The sequence below is a fragment of the Strigops habroptila genome, chromosome 8 (genome assembly GCF_004027225.2).
Source record: "Strigops habroptila isolate Jane chromosome 8, bStrHab1.2.pri, whole genome shotgun sequence".
In the NCBI taxonomy this organism is placed as follows: Eukaryota; Metazoa; Chordata; class Aves; order Psittaciformes; family Psittacidae; genus Strigops; species Strigops habroptila.
The window spans coordinates 36,892,740-36,916,440 of record NC_044284.2 but is presented as its reverse complement, the minus strand read 5'-3'; the positions used below and the strand labels follow the sequence as shown (position 1 = coordinate 36,916,440).

The following is a 23,701-nucleotide window of genomic DNA, read 5'->3' as shown; positions in this document are numbered from 1 at the left end:
AAACCAAAAAGCAGCACGACAGAAGTCTTGTCCAACTTCTCCCCTTGAAGGTGGTATTTCCTTAGTCTTCCCTTCCTCTCTCTGTGTTTTTCCACAGAAGGATCCCATTCAGGCAGCAACAGACCTAACCTGTGTATATTTATGAGAAGTCCAGCTTCTGCTATTATGTACACAGAAATGCTCCTATAAACCCTTGCACAGTAAAGCTTAAAGTAAGTTTCCTTTTTGTATATTTATATGCAAATTATAACACTGTGGCCTTGAGCAAACCATGTTTTTCATGAGACATGGCCATTCCAGTGAGGATCAAAACACAAACTCTCTGCCTAGCAACAACCCCAACTGACTCACTTGCCTGAAGGGTAAAAGCAAGTAAGCCAAAATATGAAAATTTGGGAGCTTACAACTGTAAGCCCCTGTAGGTGGCTGGATCCATGTAAAGGCATGTGGGCAAACACACAACTGATCTGGCTTGCAGTGATGCAGCCATTAGAGACTTTACCTTCTACAGACCTTGGTGCAATCTTCAAAAAACTTCTGTGAAAGCTGGTCACTTCTCCCAGTGCCTCACTCAAATTTGGTTGAAAATGGCCATTAGTTTCAACAGTTGTTGGTGAGGGAGGAACTGACAAGCAGACAGGCACATGCACACAAGCAGTACAATTGCACAAGCCTCATTTCCTTAGAAAACCAGAAAAAAACCCACTAAAAACAATGTATCTATCATTATATCTGATAAAAACAAAACAAAGGTTTGCTTTTCCTGTGTGCCAATTACCAACAGCGAAGGTATTTGTGGTTGGACTCACCACAATTAAGTGCCCACACATGTTCCCCATTTTAATATTTTCACGCTAGTTGAAATAACCCAGTTTGTTGTGTGCAGACTACCCATGAGTGAATACAGAACAAGTTGCACTGCTTATTGGGAAAGAAGTAGCAAAGGCAAAGCTTGCAAGACTCAAGAACAAACAGATTGCACAAAAAAGATTACACAAATAATCTAAGAGAAAAATAGCAGGCAGCGTATTACAGTAGAAACATAGAACAACGTGACCCATTTGCTTCCCACAGAGACAAGTAGCACTTAAAAGGCAGCTTAAAGACAAAAGACAAAATTAGTACTAAACTGCAAGAAGATGAAGCTATGTCATTTCAACATTCTTCTTTTGCCCCTTTAGCCCTTTTTAGGTCCTTTTTCAAGACCACTTCAGCAAAACTAGGAGGTGATACACTGGCAGCAAGCCTGGGAGATTGAGTCCTCTATTTTTGCATGAAAGAGGTTCATAACCTTGGCCATGATCTTCCTTCAGCCTAGCGTGGCTGCCACATGTTGGTCTTACGTTGGGGGGACATACAGGGGTACCCACAGAGGCTTCCCTGCTAAAACTGCTGAAAATGTCATCATTACCGAGTGGATCACAGGGAAACACTTCAGCAGCTGAAAGGAAACATCAGCTACTATACTTTATTCTGAAACCTCATTTACTGTCTTCTGTTGTATAAAAAATTGCAAATCTGAAGGAAGAAAGGGAAGGAAGGAGAGGAGCTCATATTGCACATGATGCCATATTCTAACTTTTCACTATTTTATTACTATTATTACATGGTATTTTCTTATACCATCACAGATCCTGGCTGCTCAGATTGCACAACAGCCCTGTTGTGCTGGGTATTGGAATTCACATAGAATTCAAAAAAGGGCCTGACTGCAGGAGCTCACAATCTAATACAAGCAATAACTGGGTATAGATAGGAAATATAAAGAAGCAATCAAACAAAACCAGTCAGCAAGGAAAATTGTGGTCTCAGCACTCTAAATGTTTTATTATTGACAAGGAGGCTGCAGACAGCCCAGCAAAGGAAACAGTTAAGGAAGAATTTGAAAGAGGATCCAGAGGGAGTTTCAGGGAAGTTTAATGGGATGCTTCTCAGGAAAGGACAAAGACAGCACAAATGGGAATGCAAGTGCTTGAAGATTGAACATAGACACCTGCAGACGGGAAGGATGAGTTGCTATGTCACTAGAGAATACTAGAGGAAAAAAGGGTGGGAATAGGTCATTACGGGCCGTGCAAGTAAAGAAAGAAGCTTCTGTTTGATATGATGCAGAAATGAAACCAGAGGAGAGATTAAGAGACAGGAATGATCTGACCTAAGTTACAAGCTAGAGAGTGATTTCTGCAGCTGCATTCTAGCTGAGCATGAACAGGGAGAAACCGCGTTTTTACAAAAGGATGTTGCAGAGATTCAAGGTTACTGGAGCTTTGATGCAGGTTTTATCTGTGAAGATGAATAGGAAAGGCTATAATCTGAGCTGTTACACCGCAAGGTTCTTAAGACTTAGCCAGAGTCTGGGCGTGATCCGGAGATGAGGAATTAGATACAGGGTGTCCAAACTTATCTGGGGCATGAGTCACTTTTAAATGTCAGATTAAGAATGTGAGCCAACGAGACAAACATCCATACTAATGTTTATGGCATAATATTCCGATAGCAATCACAATGGAGCTCAATACAGACGTACTGTAACTCCATCCAGCTGGCTTGAGATGCTCCTGTTTGAACATCCAAGGACTGCATTAGCCTTTTTTAGGCTACAATATTATTTGTCTGTCATACCTACTTAGACATTAAGCCATTGGGGGCACCAACCATCTCTTGCTATGTGACGTATAGTGCCTAACACAAACAATTCAGGCAATAACTAGAGATACTAAGAGTAAAGAAAGCAGAGAGAAAATGTGCAAACCTTTCTACAAAAGGTTTACATTCATGAATTCAAAGCATGCATTCTATGTAAAGAGGAGATAGGGGATAATTTTCTGATAAAGCATCACAGTTGGAAGGTTCTGCATTTGCTGAAATGTGGGAAAAAAACCACACTGATATCTCAAAAACTTCTGCAGGATGGAAAAAAATGTTTTCCACCTAACTACTGTGGGAATATACCACAAGGTCATACCCTCAGTGCCTATCAATTACACAATTTCCCTTGATCAGCTAAGTGTATTCCCCGGTTCCCACTGCAGCCCTGATACACTATGCAATAAGGAAATAAAGAAATACAGCAAAATGCCTTTACAAAACTGTACTAAGAACATTTTTAAAATACGTAAATACGCTGAACATGATATCTCACTAAAAGTTCCTCTGGCAGCCTCAAGACACCCAGTATTTCCGCTGCGTTATTTTTCTAATCATCTCTGTTTAGAGTTCGCCAGCGAATGCATTTTAGAGATTCATGACACACTCTGCTTTTGGATGGCTTTGAATCAGCTGGCAGTAAATGTGGAAAAATCATTATTCCTAATGAAGAAATATTGATGACAAAACAGCATTTCGAGGACAACGTTGACCATAAGTCAACAATGTAACAAGATTTTTCCCTCTCTCCCTCCTCTTTCCTAGTGACTTTTATCCAACAGTTTTCAAGCATTTCCCAAGCACTTGGGATTCCTCAGGGCACCTATATCAGACAGGCACAACTATTCCATTTTGAAGGGATAAAGAAGCAGAAGTTAACGCATTAGGAAGCTAACAGCATAACAGCAGACCTTAACTGCTTGTATACTTTAATTGAGTTTAGTCTCAATGGTAGAGATCCTGCAACTCACAAGAACCCAACAGGTCCCGGGTTCCTTGATTTGTCCAAAAAAGAATAAAATAGAAATCTCTGATTCACAAGAGGGGGTTTATTCCCTTTCTGTGAAGCATGGGAGGGTATGTTTCTGACTGTGATCATGTTAGTAAAAGATGCATTAATCATACTTGTCTTGGAGTTATTCCAACAGTTTGGCATTCAGGGCACTGCAATAATGGTACAAAGGGAAACCCAAAGGCAGTTTGTGCATTTTGTAGGAAACTGTTATTTTTCTCATCTTATCCCTGCCTTCCTTACCTACCCTTTTTTTGATTTTGAACTCAGACTTCTCACTGAGTGGGAAGATCTTGTCAGTAGTTTATTGTGCCAGAAGCCAAGCTTGAAGTTTCACCATTTGACAGTAGCAGGCTATATGCATCAGTTTTCTTACACAGCCTTTGGACACGAGACAGGTGAATCTTAATTCCCCCTTCTTCAACAGACGTCAGAAAACACAGTCTTTCACAGTAAACAGAGCTTCATGCTGCAACGTGTGCCTGTAACACTTCATAAATTAAAACCAAGGCTGTGATTTAATTACTGTGTCCTGGTTATTCTGCTTTAGCTGTGTTGCACTTGTACTCCAGATGTACAGGTCCCTGCAGTGACCTCCTTGTCATTTGTACTATGCTTGTCCAGCAGTAGCTGCACTCTTGTGTTCTTGCATACTTTTCCTCCGACCACAATACAACTTCATATTCGCACTTTGCTTGGCTGTAAACCTGACACATTCTCAGTATGCCCCAGAGGTCCCATTCCACTCCACACAGCAAATGCACTGCAACTGTGCAGGCTCACGCTGCTAACATTTTACTGTACTTTTTCAAACACTTCTCCATGCTGCTCACCACAAGGTTACTATCCCAGCCAGTTACTAGCCCTCATGGTGAATCTTTCCAACACCCCAGCAAGGTAGAGGACTCTTAGGACACCCAACATGCAGGTGGGGAACTTGAGACCCACACAGGTTAAATAATTTTCCAAGGGTCACACAAGGAGTTTGTGACAGATCCGGGAACTGAAACCACATCTTCTCAATCCCAGTCTAGTCTTTTTAACCACAACACCATCTCTGAAAAGGCCTGATGGTGAGACAGGCTCTGCTGTAATTCCCTCGTCAGCAGAAGGAACAGACTTCCTGTGTAGGCCATGCCATCACTCTCCGGCAGTCTGGCTGAGCTATGTAGCCACTGAATATGAAGTTTTGTGCCTCTGTTACTATCCTCTGTTTAATGAGAGAGGAAGAAAGGCCTATGTTTCTTTCAACATCCATGTGGTGATGATCACATCTACATCACCCTCTCCTCAACTCCCTGGAACGTAAGAGACAATTTAGCTTGTTTTTGATATAAAGCAGATTATGGTGAGTGCTTACCAACATGGTAGAGGTACCTTCCTAAAATATTGCAACCATAATGCATCACTGCCACAAAATAAAGTTCAGAGAGGAGCATTCCTGATTTTCCCATAAAGCTATAAAAATTCAAGTCAAACTGGATCCTGAGAGGTCATGGAAACTATCTTACTGCCTTGAAGGCAGGATCAACTATCTCTGCAACATTCTTGACAGATACTTGTTTAACCTGTTCCTAAGAACCTCCAGCAATGGAGGTTTCACCAACAATTTGTGCAAAAAATTTCAGTGAGTACCTAACCTTACCACTAATAAGCCTTTCTTTCCATCCAACCAAAATGCCCTTGCAGTAATCTAAATTTTTTTACTCTACTCATGATGGACATAAAGAACACATATAAGCTTGGTTTGATCTACACCAGTTGTATGGCACCTAATGCAAAGTTGCCCCGCCCCCCCCCCCCCCAGGCAAGACACCTTGCAAGGGAGGCAGATGATGATCTCATCATGTGTCCAACACACCGATGAGGTACCAGTCCCCAACCTGGGTGATCTGCAGTGAGTGTCCCAGCCCAGTGGGGGTCAGTGATGCTCTACAATATTTAAGGTCCCAGATACTTTTTTGCAGCATGCTCTGCTTTGCATTTTTGTTGTTGTTGTTGTTGTTGTTGCACTGTGTCAACTTTTGGCACATGTTTTACCATGTGCAAAGTGGTTGAAATAGAGCCTCAGTAACATCTGGAGACAAAAGAAAGGGGGTGAAAAAAACGAGTGCAAGAGAGGAAACATTCCTCCCTTTGCTGATCGATCAAGGAAATGCAAGGGAGAGAGTGAAATGTACTGTATTTCCTTTATGAATGTTTCTTTTAATGCTGATGAATGTTGCCAGATGACAGAGACCACAGTTGTATATCCACTGAAGAGCCCCAGCTCGAGAAACAGAGAAGTGAGTTGTTTGCGTGGCTTTGCCAGGCGCTCTCAGCCGCGGCACAGGATCTTGTCCCTAGATGCAACAGCAATTCCTCCTCCAGCCCCTGCCTCCCCATAGCTCTCCAACACTGCAGACAGGGTGCCATTTCCCCCTGCTGCTTCCTGGGCACTGCTTGCTACCTGCTTCTCTTCACTACTGCTCCTAGCCTGGGCTTAATGCTGGGCACGGACATGATAAAGTAGTTTTGAGTTGCAAGTTGGATGGAAAAAAGTAACTTTTTTTTTTTTTTTAATTAAAAATATCTTTGTGTTTGGGGCAAGACTTTCAAAGCACTGATTTGCACCAAAAAATGCAGCCAATAAACACTTCACTAAATAAGGAATGCAATCATTTAATTTGGTAAAAAAAAAAAGGATTAAAAAAATTCCTACTTTAACAAAAGTCCCCTACCTTCCTGTGCAATCACTCCTCTCTTTCAGGGTAAAATGATCACATATAGAAAGTTAAAAAAGCACAACATAGTAAAACCTCCTTTTTTTTTCCAAAATACAAATGGGGAAAAAATTATAAAAGCTGTGAGAAAGTGGGGCTTTCCCATGCTTTCAAAAGCTGAGGAGCATCTCCTTTTCTTTCACAGGAACATGAGAGTTTTTAAAACAAAGATGACTCTTCTCCTTGGAAAACATCACTAATGTTGAAACCTTACTTTTTAGTGAGACCTTACTGTTACATGACACCCAGGGAACAACCTCAGCAGCTCTTCACTAAAACCCCAGTGAAGGTAAGGGTATCGGCTAAGTCCTAGTGGAGTAGGCAGGAAACCTCTATTTGGTAACTTATCCCAAAGCTGATACTGTGGGGTTTTGCCCCTCCTGGGAAAGACTTCAGTGAGGGAAACTGTTGCTAGCAGAGCTGTGGGTCAGACAAATTTTGCTGTTCTGGTGATCCCAACAGCAACAACCACTAAGCCAAGTCTCTTTGTGCTTAGACTTGCAAAGACATGTTGCATAATACACCCTGGACAGTGGAAGTACCAGGAAAGCAACCATCCTTGTCTGAATCTCTTGCAAGGAAATGAAGGCAAGGTAAGAGGCAGAAATCACTCTTTCCACCCTCATCAGGGAGATGGGTTGAGGGGGATTTCCTGGGCCATCCCCTGGCCCACTGGGCTTGCTCTGTAATGCTGCACCAGATTTCAGGATCCTCTTTTGGAAAGCCACAAAAAAAATACCTTGCAATTACTCGGAGAGCCAGTGGCAGAAGCCCCAGCAAGCAGCTATGTGGGGGCACCTCTGCGGGGCCTGTCTGGGTCCCCTCACAGGTGCCTCTCTGAGCATGCTGTCCCAGCCTGCTCCCCCACTGACTCAGGAGATTAGACTTGCTGGTAGAGCAGTGGAGGGTAGTTTCAGGGGCTGCTGCACCCGACCCTGTACATAAGCAGTGGCTGCAAAACAAAGCAGATCTGGAGGCCAGATGAGCTGGTCTCTTCAGATGCTTAGTGTTCATTATGTAGTGGTTTGTGCATCTTCTCCCACCCACTCCTCCAGGTGGGGAGGACCAGTGACTGGCAGCCCACAGGCTCATGCTGCTGCTCAGTACAAGCATGCCTTAAATGTAGATCAAACTCTCCTTAGCTCTTGCTTTCTGAAGCGCTGAACTGAGGGTGCAGTCAGAAGAGACCAGCTAAGATGCATACTGATAGACAGCAGGTCAGAAAACTAGTTGTCTCTTAATACATTCCCAAAGTACTACAGTTAGGTTTGCTGCTTTCAGCATGAAAGCAGTCCCAAGGAACCCAAGCAATGGGTCAAGGCCCTGTGGTGTTAGGTGCTGAACAAAGAGAGAGCAAACAATGCCCCCTTTCCCAATGACTTTCACCTCCAACTGCTTCCATGTCACCTCCAAGTGCTTCCAAGAGCACTTCAAACCACTTCTGTCCCCTAGCCTAGCCAACCCATTTCATAAGACCAGGACAGGCACCAGCCAAAAATCACATCCGCTGCTGGGCATGAATGACTCAATTCACTCTTCCATAGCTTGGCTGTACTCCAGCCGGTATTCGGCAGCTTGTCTCTGCCTCGCTGCATCACTGGGAGGGTAGTGGCATAAGACGATTTTTACCAAAGGCTCTGTTCAGTGGAGAAGTTGAAAACACCTGAGTAATGGTGAAGTTTTGAGTCAGAGACGTTTCCTATGCCAATGGCTCTGGCCTACCAACCTGGCTTGCCTCCTGCATGCCTGTCTGGTGAAAAATGTCTGACAAAAAACAAGAAACAAGGAGGGAACCTGTCTTCCCCTGTTAAAAATGAAAACAAGAAGAAAAAAATAAAAAAGGTGGACAAAGGCTAGATCCCACAAAGAGTAGAGTCCTGAACAAATGGCAGCTCTCATATCCCCAACAGCTTTGAGGTCTGGGGTTTTCAAAGGTGTCTGACTGCATTAGAAGATGTCCCACCAAATTTCAACCAGCACTTCATTTATTTAAGGTCTTTTGAAAACTCTGCCTTTCACAATCCAGCACCAGACCAAAGCTTCCTTGCTGTTCTGAAACATGCGCTGTCTGCGTGTTGACAGCAGCCCTCCCATAAATCACCTCCATCAGGCGTTGGAAACTGCCTCACCTGTATGTCGACCATCCACCATCCCTTGCACTGAATTCCATCACTCCAAATTTCTCAGCAGCTGGAATCAACTTACTCTGTTTTTATTCATTAGAGCAACCTACTGGACAGAGGTTTCCTTCTTTGCCCCAAAATCTGGGACCTTTCCAACCAGGTGCAAGGTCCAATATTTGTTTACCCTCTTAGACAAGTTACAGGAGCTTTACAACCTAGAATGGAGAGGCACTCCCATTCTGAGGCGATGTGAAACATTTGTTTCTACTTAGGATGACCACACATGTCATAACCTTAAAATGTGACACTGGTACTGAGAACAACAGTGTTTTTAAAATAACATTTGATGTTGGTGATACCATATTAATTATATTAATGTAATTATGTAATAATTATAATTCTGCTCATCCTCTGGGTGATGGGACCTGCTTTTAGTAGCAACTTTCTAAACTATTTTCAAAATTAACTCCCTGTGCTCTATATCCGGAGTCCATGATGGAGCAGGATGATATCAAGTATCCATAGATCATTATTCTCACCTGATTGTCACATTCTCAGAGCTTGATGGAAAAGGAGACAAAAGTTTTCTTACTTCACCTCCATTAGAAGTAAATTAGTGTAAAATATGAGACATATTTATAAAAACTATTAGTTTATTTAAAGAAAGTATGTGGAAAACCCATCTGCACTATTGCATGTGTCACTCTCACACATCCTACAGCTTTTGATTCATAATTAGCAAGGCTTAGAAAATAGTAAGTTAAATAAGTTAAATAAGTTAAATAATGAGTATGGTATGAGTGGTTTTTTTAAACACTCATACCATAAAGCCAAGCTCTTCAGTGGCCCTTAGGTAGCTCTTTTTAATGTGGTTAAGGACTCTAGACCCTGTTGACTGACAGTAGGAGACATGGGAAATGTGGGTTCTGATCCATATTTATCATGATACAGATTGTCCTGACATTTAACCTGAAGCCCTCCATGAGGAGGCTCTGATGTTGATCAGCATCTACAAAGGCGCGCTCAAAGTATTACTCATCACATTTCTAAGATGGAAGGTTCTTTCTAAATTGGCTTTCATATGAAGGGCACCAGTCCCTGTCTCCTGAATTATTCACACAATTCTTGACCTGAGAATTTTGCGCTGATGGAAACTGAAACCCCAAAAACTTTCCGCCCTCGTGACAGGGCTGAACCAATTGGAAAAGGCCGATTTGATATCCAGAGGTCATGATGAGTCCTGCCAGTCCAATGTCCTTGAGCAGTCATTAGAAAAGGCTATCATCAGCGAGGATTATAAGCGTTTGCCAAAAACGCAGTGTTGAAAAACATCTAGAACATCCCGAACCTGGGACGGCAACCTCCATATGAGAAAGTTGGCAAATCGTTGTGCTCTGAAATTTCAGGGTGCTCTTAACTGGTTTCCCACATGCATGGGAGTTCACTGTGAAGACAGTAAATATATTTAATCCTCATTAAGCACTTTGATATGACAGTAGGGAAAACTGATGGACTTGTTTACATGCAATAACAGAATTGTTTGAAATACACTAGACCTCCAAATTTAGATCTGAGGTATGTGTAGAGACACTCATTTCAGTTTATCCCAAGCCTGATTTAGCTGATGTAACCTTAGTCAGCTTCAGGTACTTTTGAATTTATATGGCCACTCCCAGAAAGCCAATGCTACTTTAAGTCAGTTGGTTTCCATTTGCACCTAAAATCATGCAGCTTTGCTATGTTGACAAAGTCAGATATGATGGATAGAATGGGGAAGCTATTATTCACGCCCTAGCATAGGAAACCATGTGGAAGATTTCTGTCCCAATGAAAGGCTACAACTTGCAAAATCAAGCATCCAAACCAGAGAACTGCAGCAATGTGAGACTCAATGCAAATGTTTGAGTCAAAATTTTGGAAATATCTTTCATTGTTTTCAATGAAAATTTTGAAAATATCTTTCGCTGTTTTGCATTTCTCTAAGCATCCTCCTTGCAGCCTCTGCACAGATGAGGACCTGTGAAATAACATGCAACTATGGAGCTCCTGGGAAGTCTCCAGGCCATGTTCTAGACCAGATGACTCCAGAAGTGTTCCAGTTAAGCTTCTGATCCATGTCCAAATATTAGAATACCTGTAAAAAGTTTGAATTCCAGTACTGCTTCACAAGAAAGTCAAAGCAACCTCTCCATAACAAGTAAAAGAGACACTGGCATTTTGGAAACCACAGACTAAAGACTTAAGAACTTCTTTTTCTGCAGATGACCCCTATATGAGGTATGAAGGGTCACCTCCTAGGTAAGAGGGACATAAAATTAGTAAAACTAATTATTTTGTTTAATAAATTTGGTTTAATAATTTAATGAAAAAAAATTTATTTTGGAAATAATATTAATATCTTATTTCATGGTGTTATTTCTGCTGCATATTGTTTTGTTCTCCCCTGTCCCCAGAGCACAAGCATGAAGCCACTGCACACACTAATCTCCTGAGAGCTTAGTCTATATTTAGTCAGTCAGACCATCTAGCCAAGCTGATGTCTTGCATCTTTTAGTCAACACACACCTATTGAGAGGACCCACCATGCATCACGATTAGACCATGCTCTAAAACATAATCCTGTAAAATGCTACTTATTCTTCCAAACAGCTGCAATTTTCCTAGGCCAGAACAGCTTTTGTAATCAGACATTTGCTGGATGCATACCACTCCTACTTGCTGCCTAACAGCTGTTACTCATAGTCTCAGGACTTCGTTAATTTACAAGAGACTCAAGGCTGCAGGCCAGCCATCTTCTCTTCCCTCCTAAATGAAAGAAAGTTGTTCTGCAAAGGGCAATAGGCAGTGAGACTGTGTGTGAGCACCTTGCAATTGAGCAAAACAGAAGGAAACAGAGTCTGGCAGACCTGAAACAACTTAGTTATGAGTTCTCACCCAATGCTCTGCTATAATCAGACCAACGAAATAACAGAAAACCCACCAACATGCCAAGACTAAGTGGCTGTCTATGAGGTATTGCTTTTGTTTAAACGACCAAGGCACACTTAGATCAATGGGCCTTACGAGCAAAGCCCTTTTTACTCATGAATGTAGCATGACCAGGACTAGCTCAGGGCACAGATCTGTAACCCCAGAATGGCAATGTCCATCTGCCCTAAGCTCGGAGGTGGCCTCTTTTTAGATGCCTGTCTCTGACCCTCCTGCTGAGGCTCCTGAAACTTGTGTTACCTGCGCAGTTTTTCACCTAGGCCCTCTGGGCTTGAAAGTATTTGTCTCTTCCCTGCGTGAGCAAACAGAGCAGTTTCCATTCTTCACTCCGTGTAGAGACAGCAGTGCAGAAAGAGACTGAAAGAGATTAAATGACAAGCTTTCACTTGGAGCTGGCCCTTCTGGCTCTCCTCAGCCGCCCTTCTGAAGGATGGATGCCATAGAGACGGCAATGCACCAGCTGTGCACATCTGCAGTGCACATGCTCCACTTTCTTCACCTTTTGAATTATGCCTGTGAAAAAACAGTGGAAATAATTTTGACCATAAGCAACCTCCCTTCTTCCCTCCTCTTCTTGTTGCCTTGCATGGAAATTGAGTATACATACAATAAGAGGTTATGGTTGTTTCAGCATCAGTATGGTCTAACGGAATACACTGAAGCCTGTGCTTTGACATTTTATCTTTTAGAGAAGCTGATGGTTTTAGATATATACAGACAAATGATGGTAGATTTAAAAATGTCCTACTCAAACATCCACTCTTATTGTAGCCATACCCCCACCAGTCCCGTCGTCCCTCCACACCTTCCTCCCTGCTCTAAACACACACATCAGATTTGCCAATGCTGGAGACAGTCACGCTTCACAAGACCATGTAAGTATTGTGAGCTGGACCAGTTGATGCAAGATGTTTAGATGGAGAATGGGAAAGAAGTGAATGCCATTAGAATCCAGGGTCCACGTAGCATCCTGCACTATATATATATTTGCACACAGACACACACACACATATATATACTAATTTCAGCTATGGGACAGAAATGAGAAGCAGCTGCCCAGCTTGTGGAGATGACAACAAGTACACATGACCAGAAATAGCTCCACGCTGGCAATGACGATCGCTAGGACTTTCCTGTCCTAAAGAGCTGACTGCACATGACAGTTTTCTGCAGAGTGTAAGTGACCCACATTAGAGTCCCATCCAAATGTCTCCCTCCAGGAACGCTCAGTCAGACACAGTTCCTTAGCTCGTGATCACAAACAATCCCTGCATTAAAAAGAGGTGGGAAGTCAGTATTGTCACGTCCCAGCCAGTCATCCACTCAAGAGAAAAGCCAAGGTAAAAGACCTCAGGCTTTCTGCAGGTTTTTTGGAAGCTCACTTGCCTTTCAGTGCTAACAGATTTTAAAAGCTTAGGGTTTTTTTGAGAGTGTAATTTTAAGTGACAACAAAACCAACTAACTTCCCGCCCCCCCAAAACTTCCCCTTCTTCGAACCTGTCCTCACATAAAATGTTGCACATCTGCCTGGTCTGCCCCTGACAGCACAGACAGAACCAAAGCATGCACTTAGCAGTTATTAACCTCTCAAGATACTGTCTGGAACCAGAATTTGTTGAGGAAATTGTATATTAAAGGTGAATACTTCTGCTAACTGAATACAGCCTGATTCACAGCTTTAAAGAAATACTTTAGTGTGGCTGGGGCAGTAATTTGAAGGTTCTACAACAGAAAATAATTCACATCCCAAGTCCAGCTGCCTGTCTTTAGCTGCGGACAGTGTCTTATGCTTTGGAAAATGGTTGCACCCACACTCTAAGTTTTCTGCAAAGGGGCCTGATATTGCAAGGGTGTTTACTGAATCACTGTGCTCAATGTGGAGATTCATTCTGTCAACTGTTAAAACCCACACACCTATCTGTGCTGTCCCCTTTTGACTCTGGTGCTGTGAACACAGTTTTTAAGCTCTCACTCTTAGCTCACAATACCAGAGGTAAGTATTTCTACATCTCTGTGTATGCCTTGGCAGACACACAAGAAGAAAAAAAACCCCAAAAAACCCCAAAAAACCAAACAAAAAAAAAGGCAAATGAGAAGTTCATAAATGAAAACTGGTGGCGAGGTATCAGATGTGGTCTCTTGTCTCTGGTTTGCACCCACAATGATCCTATTGCTATTGAAGTTTTCCATTTCCCTCAATGGGGCTGGCTCAGGCAGGGCCACAGGACAGGCACAGTGCTTTCGTCTCTCTCTCCTAATCAGCTGACAAAATCTGTGCTGGCACAGTCCAGGCAGGTCACATTTTAACAGCAAGTTTCACAAGTTGAAACAGGTTTACTCTCAGCTGCTGGTAGCATCCCAAATGTCTGCCAGGGCTGGCTTCTTGTGATCTCCCTGCCAGTTTGGGATGACAGTCTCCTGACTTTTGAGCGCCAGTTGTGACCTCGGGTTGCAGCCAGAGACGTGAAAATTGTGTACATGTCCAAGAGGACATGATGAACAGCAAGGTGCACTTGCAGACATGAAAACAGTGCAGCTCACTAAAAGCAGCAGGGAAGTTTGGCTACTTTTGATTCTTTTCATTCTTTCAATCTTCTCCTACCTCTTTGCACCACCGAGAAACACTCTGTATTGATTATGCTGACACTGACAGCAGAGCTGGAATTTTTATATTTTTTTTCACATCTCAGATGAGAAAGTGGGTTATGATTCATCTCACACATTCTGAGTCAAAGTGATCCCTTTAAAAAAAAAAAAAAAAAGAAAAGAAAAAGAAAAGAAAAAACCAAACAGTTTTGATGTGTTTCCATCAGAAGAGAACAGGCTGGAGAACACTCAGTAAATGAGATAGCCCCATTTAATTCTTTCTTTTACCATATTTCACTCTCAGATAAAATCTGGCCTTTCCCCTCAACTAAACTTCAAATAACACTCAAAACACCCCCAAAAGTTACTGGCAAGACACAAACCACCTTATCAAAAAAGACAGCATGAGACAGACAAATGCCACTAGAAGAAGAAATAACAAATGCCACACCATGTCCCCACCCCCGTGGAACTGAGATTGACAGACTGAAAAGTAACAGATTACTATGGTGAATTACCAATTTTCTTAATAGCCTTGAGCTATCTAAATGCCAAAGTGTGGTAGCATTAGTGGGTACATTATATTAACAGCAGTTAAAATTACTAAGTGTGATCCTGGAGTGCTTTTTTCCTCCTTTCTTAGTTTCACAGCCGTGTTATTAATCCTGGAAAATAGGTCTTGTGATCTAAATGCTGGGAAGAGCCTTCAGACCAGTTGTGGCTTCCCATCAGACAAGGCTCACGAGTCCATTTTGTTGACTTTCACATAGAGTGTGGCCATGGCTGTGGGTAAGGCACGGGACTTGAAGGAATTCTAGGCTCAATTCCCACTGGTTCTCTGCATGACTCTGAGTGAATCATCTAAACTCTGCCAGCCAGCCCCTCGTTTGTAAATGAAGGACAATAATAATTTCCTGGTCTTTGCCATATTTACCTAGTTGGTTCTATGATTCTGGATTTTCAGCTTGTGAGCTCTGAGGGATGCATACTGTTTCCTACTTCATGTTTAATTTGCACATAGTGCAGCGTGACCACAGTCTTGTTAGCAGGCCTTAGATGTTACTGCAGTACAAATAAGCCATAATATAACACGGAAGCAACGGCAAATCTAATGCAACCAGCTTCAAACAATAGGTAAGCTGTTTTCAGTTTTAAAAAGCAAGAAAAGGGATCATTTATGCCAGGTCATGTGCATAAGTAACTCAAAACAAAGAGAAATTGAGCTATTTTCATGTCACGGAGACAAAGATTTGCCCAGGACTGCACAGCTGGAAGTGTGGTTTCTAACTCTAGCTCCAAAACTGACTGCTTGCCTCTCCACAACTTAGCTATAAGTTATGACCAAGAAAGAATGTCTTGAGGCTTAAAACATTCCAGAGCTCTATCTGAAGTGAAAATTATTTCTATGAAACTACAATCCAGAAAAACAGTCTCACTCATTCATAGACACATATACATACATCCCGTCTTAAAATACCTGTGCGTGAGAACTTAGTGCTTATGAAATCCTGGATGGAAACTCCTGGGTTCACTTGTCTCCATAAAAAAGATCAAAGAGGGGAAAGGGAGAACAAACCTTCCCCATCCCACATGCCCCTAGACTAACAGTCTGTTTTGAACTCCTGGCCTCCTTGAGGAGATTCCCAACCAGACGTCCTCTGGGTGCCACAACTGATGTTTTTTAATGAGATGATGATGTACCACAAAGAATCCCCCTGAGACCAGCCAGCTCATTTCATGTGGGGCAGGAACCAGCCATAAGCTAGGTCACACTTTCGCTTACTAATGACCTTCAGCCAAAAGCTTGATGGCTCATTATCAATTCTTCTGCCATTTCAATCTATAGTTTACTTTGGGCATGTAACCAAGCTGGATTCTCTTTGAACTGCTTCTGAAATAAAGCTAGAAAGATTTACTTTGTTTTCATGTAGGACTATTGATTTGGGTGTGGGGGTTGGCTAGTAGCCTCATCATTGTCCACATTCATGCATTTTTTTTTCCTGTGGATATGTTAATTTTTAAACATGCTGAAGAATCCTGTAGAATACAGCTGTACTTTAGAAAGACACATCCTAGATACTTCATTATCACATTTAACTCTCTTTAGAAGACAGCAGGAAATTGTCAGCTTTCATTTACCGACTGTTGGACAAACGTAATTCCACTAATGGCCTGAAACCCACCTTTCTTTCACAGCACAGAGGGGATCATAGAAATCCCTTTGCTAAAATGCTGCCTTGGTGTTCTGCACTTATTCTCCGTTAAATGACTTCTTCATCAAATCAGTTCTGTTTAAAAGTAAAAAGACGTCTAGGTTGACTGCCAGCAACTCAAGCTAAACCAGGGACTTAAAACCACCAAGGAAGTCATGTTGCTTGCTACCTGTTCCAGCTGGCATTTTATCATCTACAAAAACATAGGGTAATTTTAGGTTTGCTGCAAGATTTAGATCACATCTGTGAAGGAGTAGTCTCTTAAGAGACTGTGCTTCACAAACACTCATGACCCAAAGTCTCCTCCACTCTTGTATGGATAAGAAGAGGCAAAAGGGAATTTGAGTCTCCTGTTTCCTGGCATATGTGGGTACGAGGTACTCAGGGCTTATAGGAGTGCAACCTCCCCTCACTCCTGACTGCTACGTCTGCTTGATCTTCATGAAGACATGTACACTCAAGACTTTGTAAGACTAAGACCTCTGGCATAATAAGATACAGGTGCTTCGCTTCACAAAACATCTTTCCCACAATTAATGCAGAGTAGGGTGTGAGTCACATCAACAGCAGGAAGAATCAAACTTTTGCATCCCTTTACAGTCTTTCAAATGTTGAAAAGCAACTTAAACCAGCTCACAGCCTCTGCATCCCTGTTTTCTCTTGCCTTTCTGATGGCTGGAGATAAATGCATGTACATATGGTATATTTTGCTCTCCAGCCATTCACTGGCCTCTTCATTTTCTTTTCCCACTTTGGAACTATAGGCCCAAATTCACCCCGTAGGTTGCGTTGAGACTATCTATCTTCATAAATCTGCTCTCTAACCTCTACCTGCCACTTGCTGCACAAGCACGATGGCAGTCACAGACTCCCTGAAAGAAAGCTAGAAGGGGGTGGCAAGCACTGACAGAAGTGAGACTGAAGAAACAGGCTCTGAAAGCCATTTACCAGGGTAATTGAAGCCCCTGGGGAGCAGAGGGAGGATGACTCCCCTTGCGGTAGGCCACAAGAGGGCAGCTGGATGTAGATGGTACCGCGCTATGACCTCTCTGAAGGCAGGCTGCTCCCAGCCTTTGTAGCCTGTGCGCAAATGCTGGAATATAGCTTGAACATAAAAAATAATAACTAGAAGTACAATGGAGAAAAGGGTCCCTATTATATGTCTGGTTTTCCTGCTTTTGTGAGTGATTACATAACAAAAAATGACATTCAGCACATCCATCGCTGAAAATCTAACCTACTATTTTCTGACCTAGATGTTGTTCAGATGAGGACGTACGCTATCTTGCACCAGAAACCTTGCCTTTAAACAAAAGGCACGATGACACATCACATGGCAAAATCACGATGTAATTATGCTCTCGTAATAATACTACTAATAATAATACACATCTTTTAATGATAACCTTTTCAGAAGAGACCTAGGAATATAGGCAAGATATGACAACTTCCTTTTTCTGGTGATAATTCAGATGAAACTAAGAGACTACCTGAGCTTCTTAGAGGCTGCAAAAATGCCTGATGAAGACTGAAATGCAATGCAGACCATGTTCAGTTTAGAGACAGTTCAGTGCACAGACCCACGTCAAAGGAAACAAAGACAACATGAGCTGAAGGAAGCTGTATCTGGACAACCTAGTGTGCCTCCTTATCTGAAGCTTCTATGACTCTGCCACACTGTCTCCCATATCTTACGTGGACTGTTATCTGCTAACCCATGTCCTGCCTCTCAAGAAGTAAAATTAGAGAACACCTTTGACACTGTTTGGACACCAGGTCTCCGCACTTAGTGAAGGACCTTTAGCTTATGAATGGAAGCCTAACGCAGACACAAAACCAGTGAGTGGAAAGGTTGACAGAGCCTTGACAGATTCAATACTTGTGCCACTTACCGTTCTTTAGTTTTAACTGTGACACAGCATCTCAAAGAACTATTCCAGAAGGTTTCTCTGTGGGGAGCACTCATGCAACCCTTGCTGTTAATCAGCTCCTGTCTGAAGAACTATACAGATTAAGTAGCCTACAAATAGGATGAAAGGAGGGAAAAGGAAGTTTGGGAAAGAAAAATGATCTGCCACACATCTCACAAGAGGTCAGGATGAGAAGCAGAAAAGGAAGTCAAGCATCCTGCTTGTTGGCCTTGCTCCTCAGCCTAATTCTGCACTGCCTCTCCCATTGCCCAAGTCAGGGCACACAGCAAATACACATAAGAAAACTGTATTTCTTGAATTAACAGCTCTGAGACAAATCAAGGTCTCTTTATCACACAAGCTGAGTATTTTCAACAGGACCATCTTAGTACCTCTCTTCTTCCCATGTGCATCCCCCTACAGCATACTGGAACTACCAAAAGAGACTGCTACACTATCAAATAGTTGTGAAAGAAACTGGTGATTCCTTTGGTAGCTTTCAGTACTTATGGTAAAACAGCAGCAAAAGTTTCTCCCCACCAGTCAGGGAAACTCCTGTGCTGTGGGGAGTGACTCAGCTGGGACATAGTCCAGAAGGCAACAGGAGATGAAGGGCCCCGAAGGCACTTTTCCAATCTTAATCAGCATTGTCTGCATGGTGATAGAGACTGATAAGCTGCCAGAAGTAATTTCTTTCTATGAGACTTGAAACAGTGGTCCAGAAAGAACTGTTGTGGTCTTTGTGTGTGTGTATTTTGGTGGGGGTTTTTGATGGGTTGGGGGTTTTTTTGGTGTTCTTTTTTTTCTTGGTTTTTTTTTTTTTTTTTTTTATGAAAAATCAAGGGCTTTAATTTCCCATGGTGGCCAACAAACAATTTTGATAGTTTCATCCTAATCTCCTGTAAATACTCATTTCTCCTCCCCCATCATTACTCAATTTCCACTCCACAGAGTATTCTTTTTTTGGTTTTTTTTTTTTTTGTCAAATCAGACATGCCTATCTACAATAGCACATTTATCGACAAGGAGGGCCATGACAGAGAGAAACCATCCCTACTGCACAGTGCATAACACATTTGGGAATCCTTTCTAATAAAAAGGGATTTAAGACCAGCCAAGTGCCACAGATCAGCAATTGAATCAGCAGTAAAGAAGGAATAGTAGCTTAGACTTAAGAGACTTCAATTTGCTGACCTACGAAGGACTTTCTAGGAGAAGCCACTCCATAAGTCACTCCATACCCTAGAGGAGAGTAGGAGGGGACATACACCAAAGATCAGGGTGCTTAGACTTAGTTTGGTAATGTGGCCTTACCACAAAACTCTAGTTAGGCAGAATACCCAACAGGTATGTTTAACTCCTAAACATTCACAGTGGGTTTTCGGGTTTTTGTTTGTTTGTTTGTTTTTTGTTGTCATCATTATTATTATTACTCTTACTCTTATTCTTACTCTTATTCTTATTCTTCTTATAATATTTATTGATATTTCCATGCTTAACCACTGCTTTGCCAATGGCCTCTAGAGGATTTCCCAGTGACTGGATCATGCTGCTGTGGTAAGTCCAAGCAACAAACATCTGCAAACTGTGATCTTGCTGCTTCAAAGTGTGTCTCCAGCATGCTGCTCCTGGCTCTTACCATGCACTCAGGCTCCCTGGGAATGCAGTGTGAACCATGCCATGCTGCCAGCTGTGTGTGCTTGCATGGGCAATCACTGGCTAGAAGAGTTCCCTGACTCTGAAACCACCATCAGTAATTTCCACCCAGGGAAGCTGGAGGGAGGTGCAGTGAGCACAGACTTGATGGAAGTGCTGGCTGGCCTGCTCCTGAACTCAGCTCACTTGGTGTCATGGTTTAACCCCAGTACACTTGGTCTGCCAGCAGTACCAGCTGGCATTTCCAGGGCAAAGAGACAACTTCAGTGGCTCCTACTCCTCTTCCTTCCCCAGGAACCTCAACTGTGCCCACACTGACTCCAGAATCAAGATGGTTTGACTGAAAACCAGAGATATGCCAAGTGAAATTACAGAAGGAAGATGGTTACAGAAAAGATCCCAGAGTGCTGGTGGGCCAAGCAAAATGACCTTTCTCCAGCCTGACAGTGCAAATGTAATTATTCCAACGAATTATTTTCATGACTTAATGTAACGCCTTGCAGCTTTCTAGCAAGGTTAATTAGATTCCTCAATTCAAAACCTATCTGCTCTTAACCAACTTCTAATATGCTGAAATCCAGTTTCTAAATTCAAACTAATAAAAATGATTAGCTGACAGCTATCTGGTATGCTACAATTACAATGGCATTTAGACCTCAGGCAGAAGATACTTAAAGCAAATCTGAGTCAATGTCTCTGCCCATTTGTCCTTTTTCTGAGTTTTTGATCAATGTGCCATATGAATCTTGTACAATCCGTACTACCATGCTAAACAAATAAAGAACAAAGGCAGAGATACTGGTTGAGACAGTTAACCAAAGTTGAAAGACTCTTTTTTTAACTCCCACACTTAATTTGTTCTTTCCACAAGAGCATTGAGTTACTGAAAGGCACTAGCTGACAGCTCAACTAGATAGGTATTTAGCTCTGACATAGGCAAAATTAGCACAAAACTCCCGGCCTGCACTGCCATATCAAAAAACCTCATCCGCTGTGACTCCAGAGACCATCTTCCCCTGGGAGTAGCTTGGGCTAGAACAAACCTAGGAACATGAGTGCAGCCCACTTCTTTGATTTTATCCAACCATAAAAAGCAGTTGTGCTCCAGAACTGCTGTGTTTATGTTTTTCTTGGTAGATATATAATTAGATGTGGCCATGTCTCCCAAATGGTGGCATGGGGCACAGCATGCTTAGATTGCTGAGGAGGAGTTCAGCTCAACACATGTTTCTTCTGCACATCAAGAATGCCAAGGCTGAACACCTCTTCAAAGATGACCTTCAGTGACATAGACTCAATGCAATTAGAAGATCAACCAGGTGCAGCTTGTAATTAAACATTACCTGCCCAAGGTAGGACTGGGGTTGTTGTTTGGTTTTCATCTTCCAGCTTGCACCATGCATGATTATGCCATCTTTGATCATGCTACCAGTTATATAAACAACACTGGCAAAATTTCTGAATGCTCTGGAGCCTCCTTTCCATTTTCTTGTCTCCTGTTAAATTAAGAACTACTGGCATGGCACTGGTTTGACCTTCCATCTGATAGTCACGTTGATGACCTAACGCTGATAGACTTTATGTCCCAACCCTTTGAGCTATGCATCCGTTTTGGATGAAAAACTTTGATCTATGACACTTTCAAACAAAGCAGAACCATCTTAGTGACACAGTATTAGTCTGCAAAACCTGAGCATTTCAGCTCCATAAATATAAGTGCTAAACAGAACTAAAGCTTCACTGCAGGAAGCAATTTCTGAGCTGTGAGGAAAATTAATCACTAGAACATCTTATCAGGGTAGGTGGTTGACTCACCATTGCTTGGAGTCTTTAAGATGAGATTAGATTTTTTTTTTTAAAAGTCATGATTCAATCATGTTTCTAGCAGAAACTGACAGTAGGACATTAGGCAGTATCATGGCAAGGTCCTTTCTGACCTTGGAGCCTGCGAATCTCCAAGTTCTTTGTTCACCTGCCTACTTTCTTGGGCTATGAGGAGAACTGGGTGGGTTTTGGTTCATCAACCAGCTCCTGCCACTCATAGCTCTGCATTAAGAAAATGACTATAAACAAACCTCATGCTTCAGGGCTTCAGCCATTTGTCTGAAAGGAGTAGGGAAAAAGTTCCTCTCTCTTGTCTGCCCACGCTAATGGCTAAATACCTGTTACATTTGTCTGGTTGTTGCTTTGCTTTTAAAACATTGAAGAGTTAACACAAATCGATATAGGCAGAGATGAAGCCAAATGCAGCAGCACAGTAAACGCTCTCTGGTTAGCCTCTCTCCAGTTACTCTTGCTCACACCTCGGATCTGTGCTAGTCATCAACTCTGATGACTATCAACGTTTATAGACAACACATTTCATCTGTAAGGGTGGATATGATAGAAAGTAAAGGTACCAATGAAGAATAAGGACCAATATCAACCCCACCTACAAGGGCAATGTTTGTTTGATGAGAATATCTTAAACTTCTCATGTAATCAGATCCGTGTTTATTAGTGAAATTGGTCCCACCCGCATTCCAATTAAACCAAACCACAAAAGTTTCTTTAAGCCAGAAATGTTTTGGTATAACCAAAATCTATAGCAAACAGACCTAGGGAGCAATCTAAATGATTTTTTTCTTTTTTCCCCAGAAATGATGAAAGAAAGGAAGATAAAGAACACAAATGAATGGCCTATCCCAGTCTTTAACTCTGCAAACTATAGCAATTTGTTTCCTTTGTTTCCTAACCACACTATCACTCCAGCCTGTAGGAAACTAAGCATACAGACAAGATGCATCAAATGTGCCCAAGGCCCTTGACTTTATGCAGAGTTCACAAGCCATATCACCTGCATTTTGTATAAAGGAAAAATACATACTTTACATACTTTATCATTTTATAGATGCCTAATTCTGTTCTATACCACTTCAGAAGGAAATTAGCTGCTTATCTTTTTTTCCAGGCAAATAAGATAACGTGGTTATGAGCCAATCATTTCATATTTGTCTTCCTCGTACTTGTTGGACCCAGCTCTGGGCTAACAGGTCCCCATGTAAAACCAACCTGGTTGAGTCAAAATAGATTTCCTTTTAATCTACGCCAGCATACAGAAAATGAAAATTGATGCCTTAGGAGCAGAACACATTTACACTGCCAGATTTTTTGCAGCTGCAATGAGAAGGGATGGGGCAGGTGGGCAAGACAGCATACCACACCTGAATTCAGCCCGGTAACCTGGGCACAGATGATGTGAAAATGAACCAGACTCTGAAAAATTCAACTTCATAACCAGAAAAACTATAAACATACAGCAACAGAGCATGAGATTTATGCTGAAATTACGGAGGAATTCCCATAGATGATTACACTTCCAGCCTAGGCATGGAAAGCAAATCCGTCAATATGAATGCCACTACATTAACAGTGCAGCTGTCAGGTCTCTTTGCTACCAAACCTGGTAAATACAGAAAGGGGCTATGGCACTGCTCACCAAAGTAGTCATCAGAGGGAGGATTCTCCATGTCATACAGCATTTTCTTGGTCAGATGTTCCAGCTCATCTTCAGGCCTGAAGGCAGGAGTGCTTGATGCGGGTCCAGAACTTGGGTACCCACTCTGAAAAAAAAAAAGTACAGTCTGTGATGTGGTATAAAAACATGGTACCAGGGACTATTGGCTGTTCAATGTTGAACTTCATTCTTTGTCTTATTTTGGCTTTTTTTTTTTTTTTTTTAACACCAAGGGATTCATGCAAGTAAACATCTCATTTAATGTAATGACAATTGACTTCTAAAAACATCCAGTGAAGTACTATATAT

At 42.1% G+C, this 23,701-nt stretch overlaps 1 protein-coding gene across 11 annotated transcripts in view; it reads right to left on the bottom strand.

The window, feature by feature from the left end:
• The window catches only part of LPP (LIM domain containing preferred translocation partner in lipoma), a 344,655-nt gene that overhangs the window by 61,585 nt on the left and 259,369 nt on the right, over window positions 1-23,701 (bottom strand). For all 11 annotated transcript variants that reach the window (XM_030495193.1, XM_030495197.1, XM_030495189.1 and 8 more), the window contains one exon: window positions 23,375-23,498. In XM_030495193.1, coding sequence (XP_030351053.1) covers window positions 23,375-23,498 — 124 coding nt within the window. The remainder of the gene's footprint in view (window positions 1-23,374; window positions 23,499-23,701) is intronic.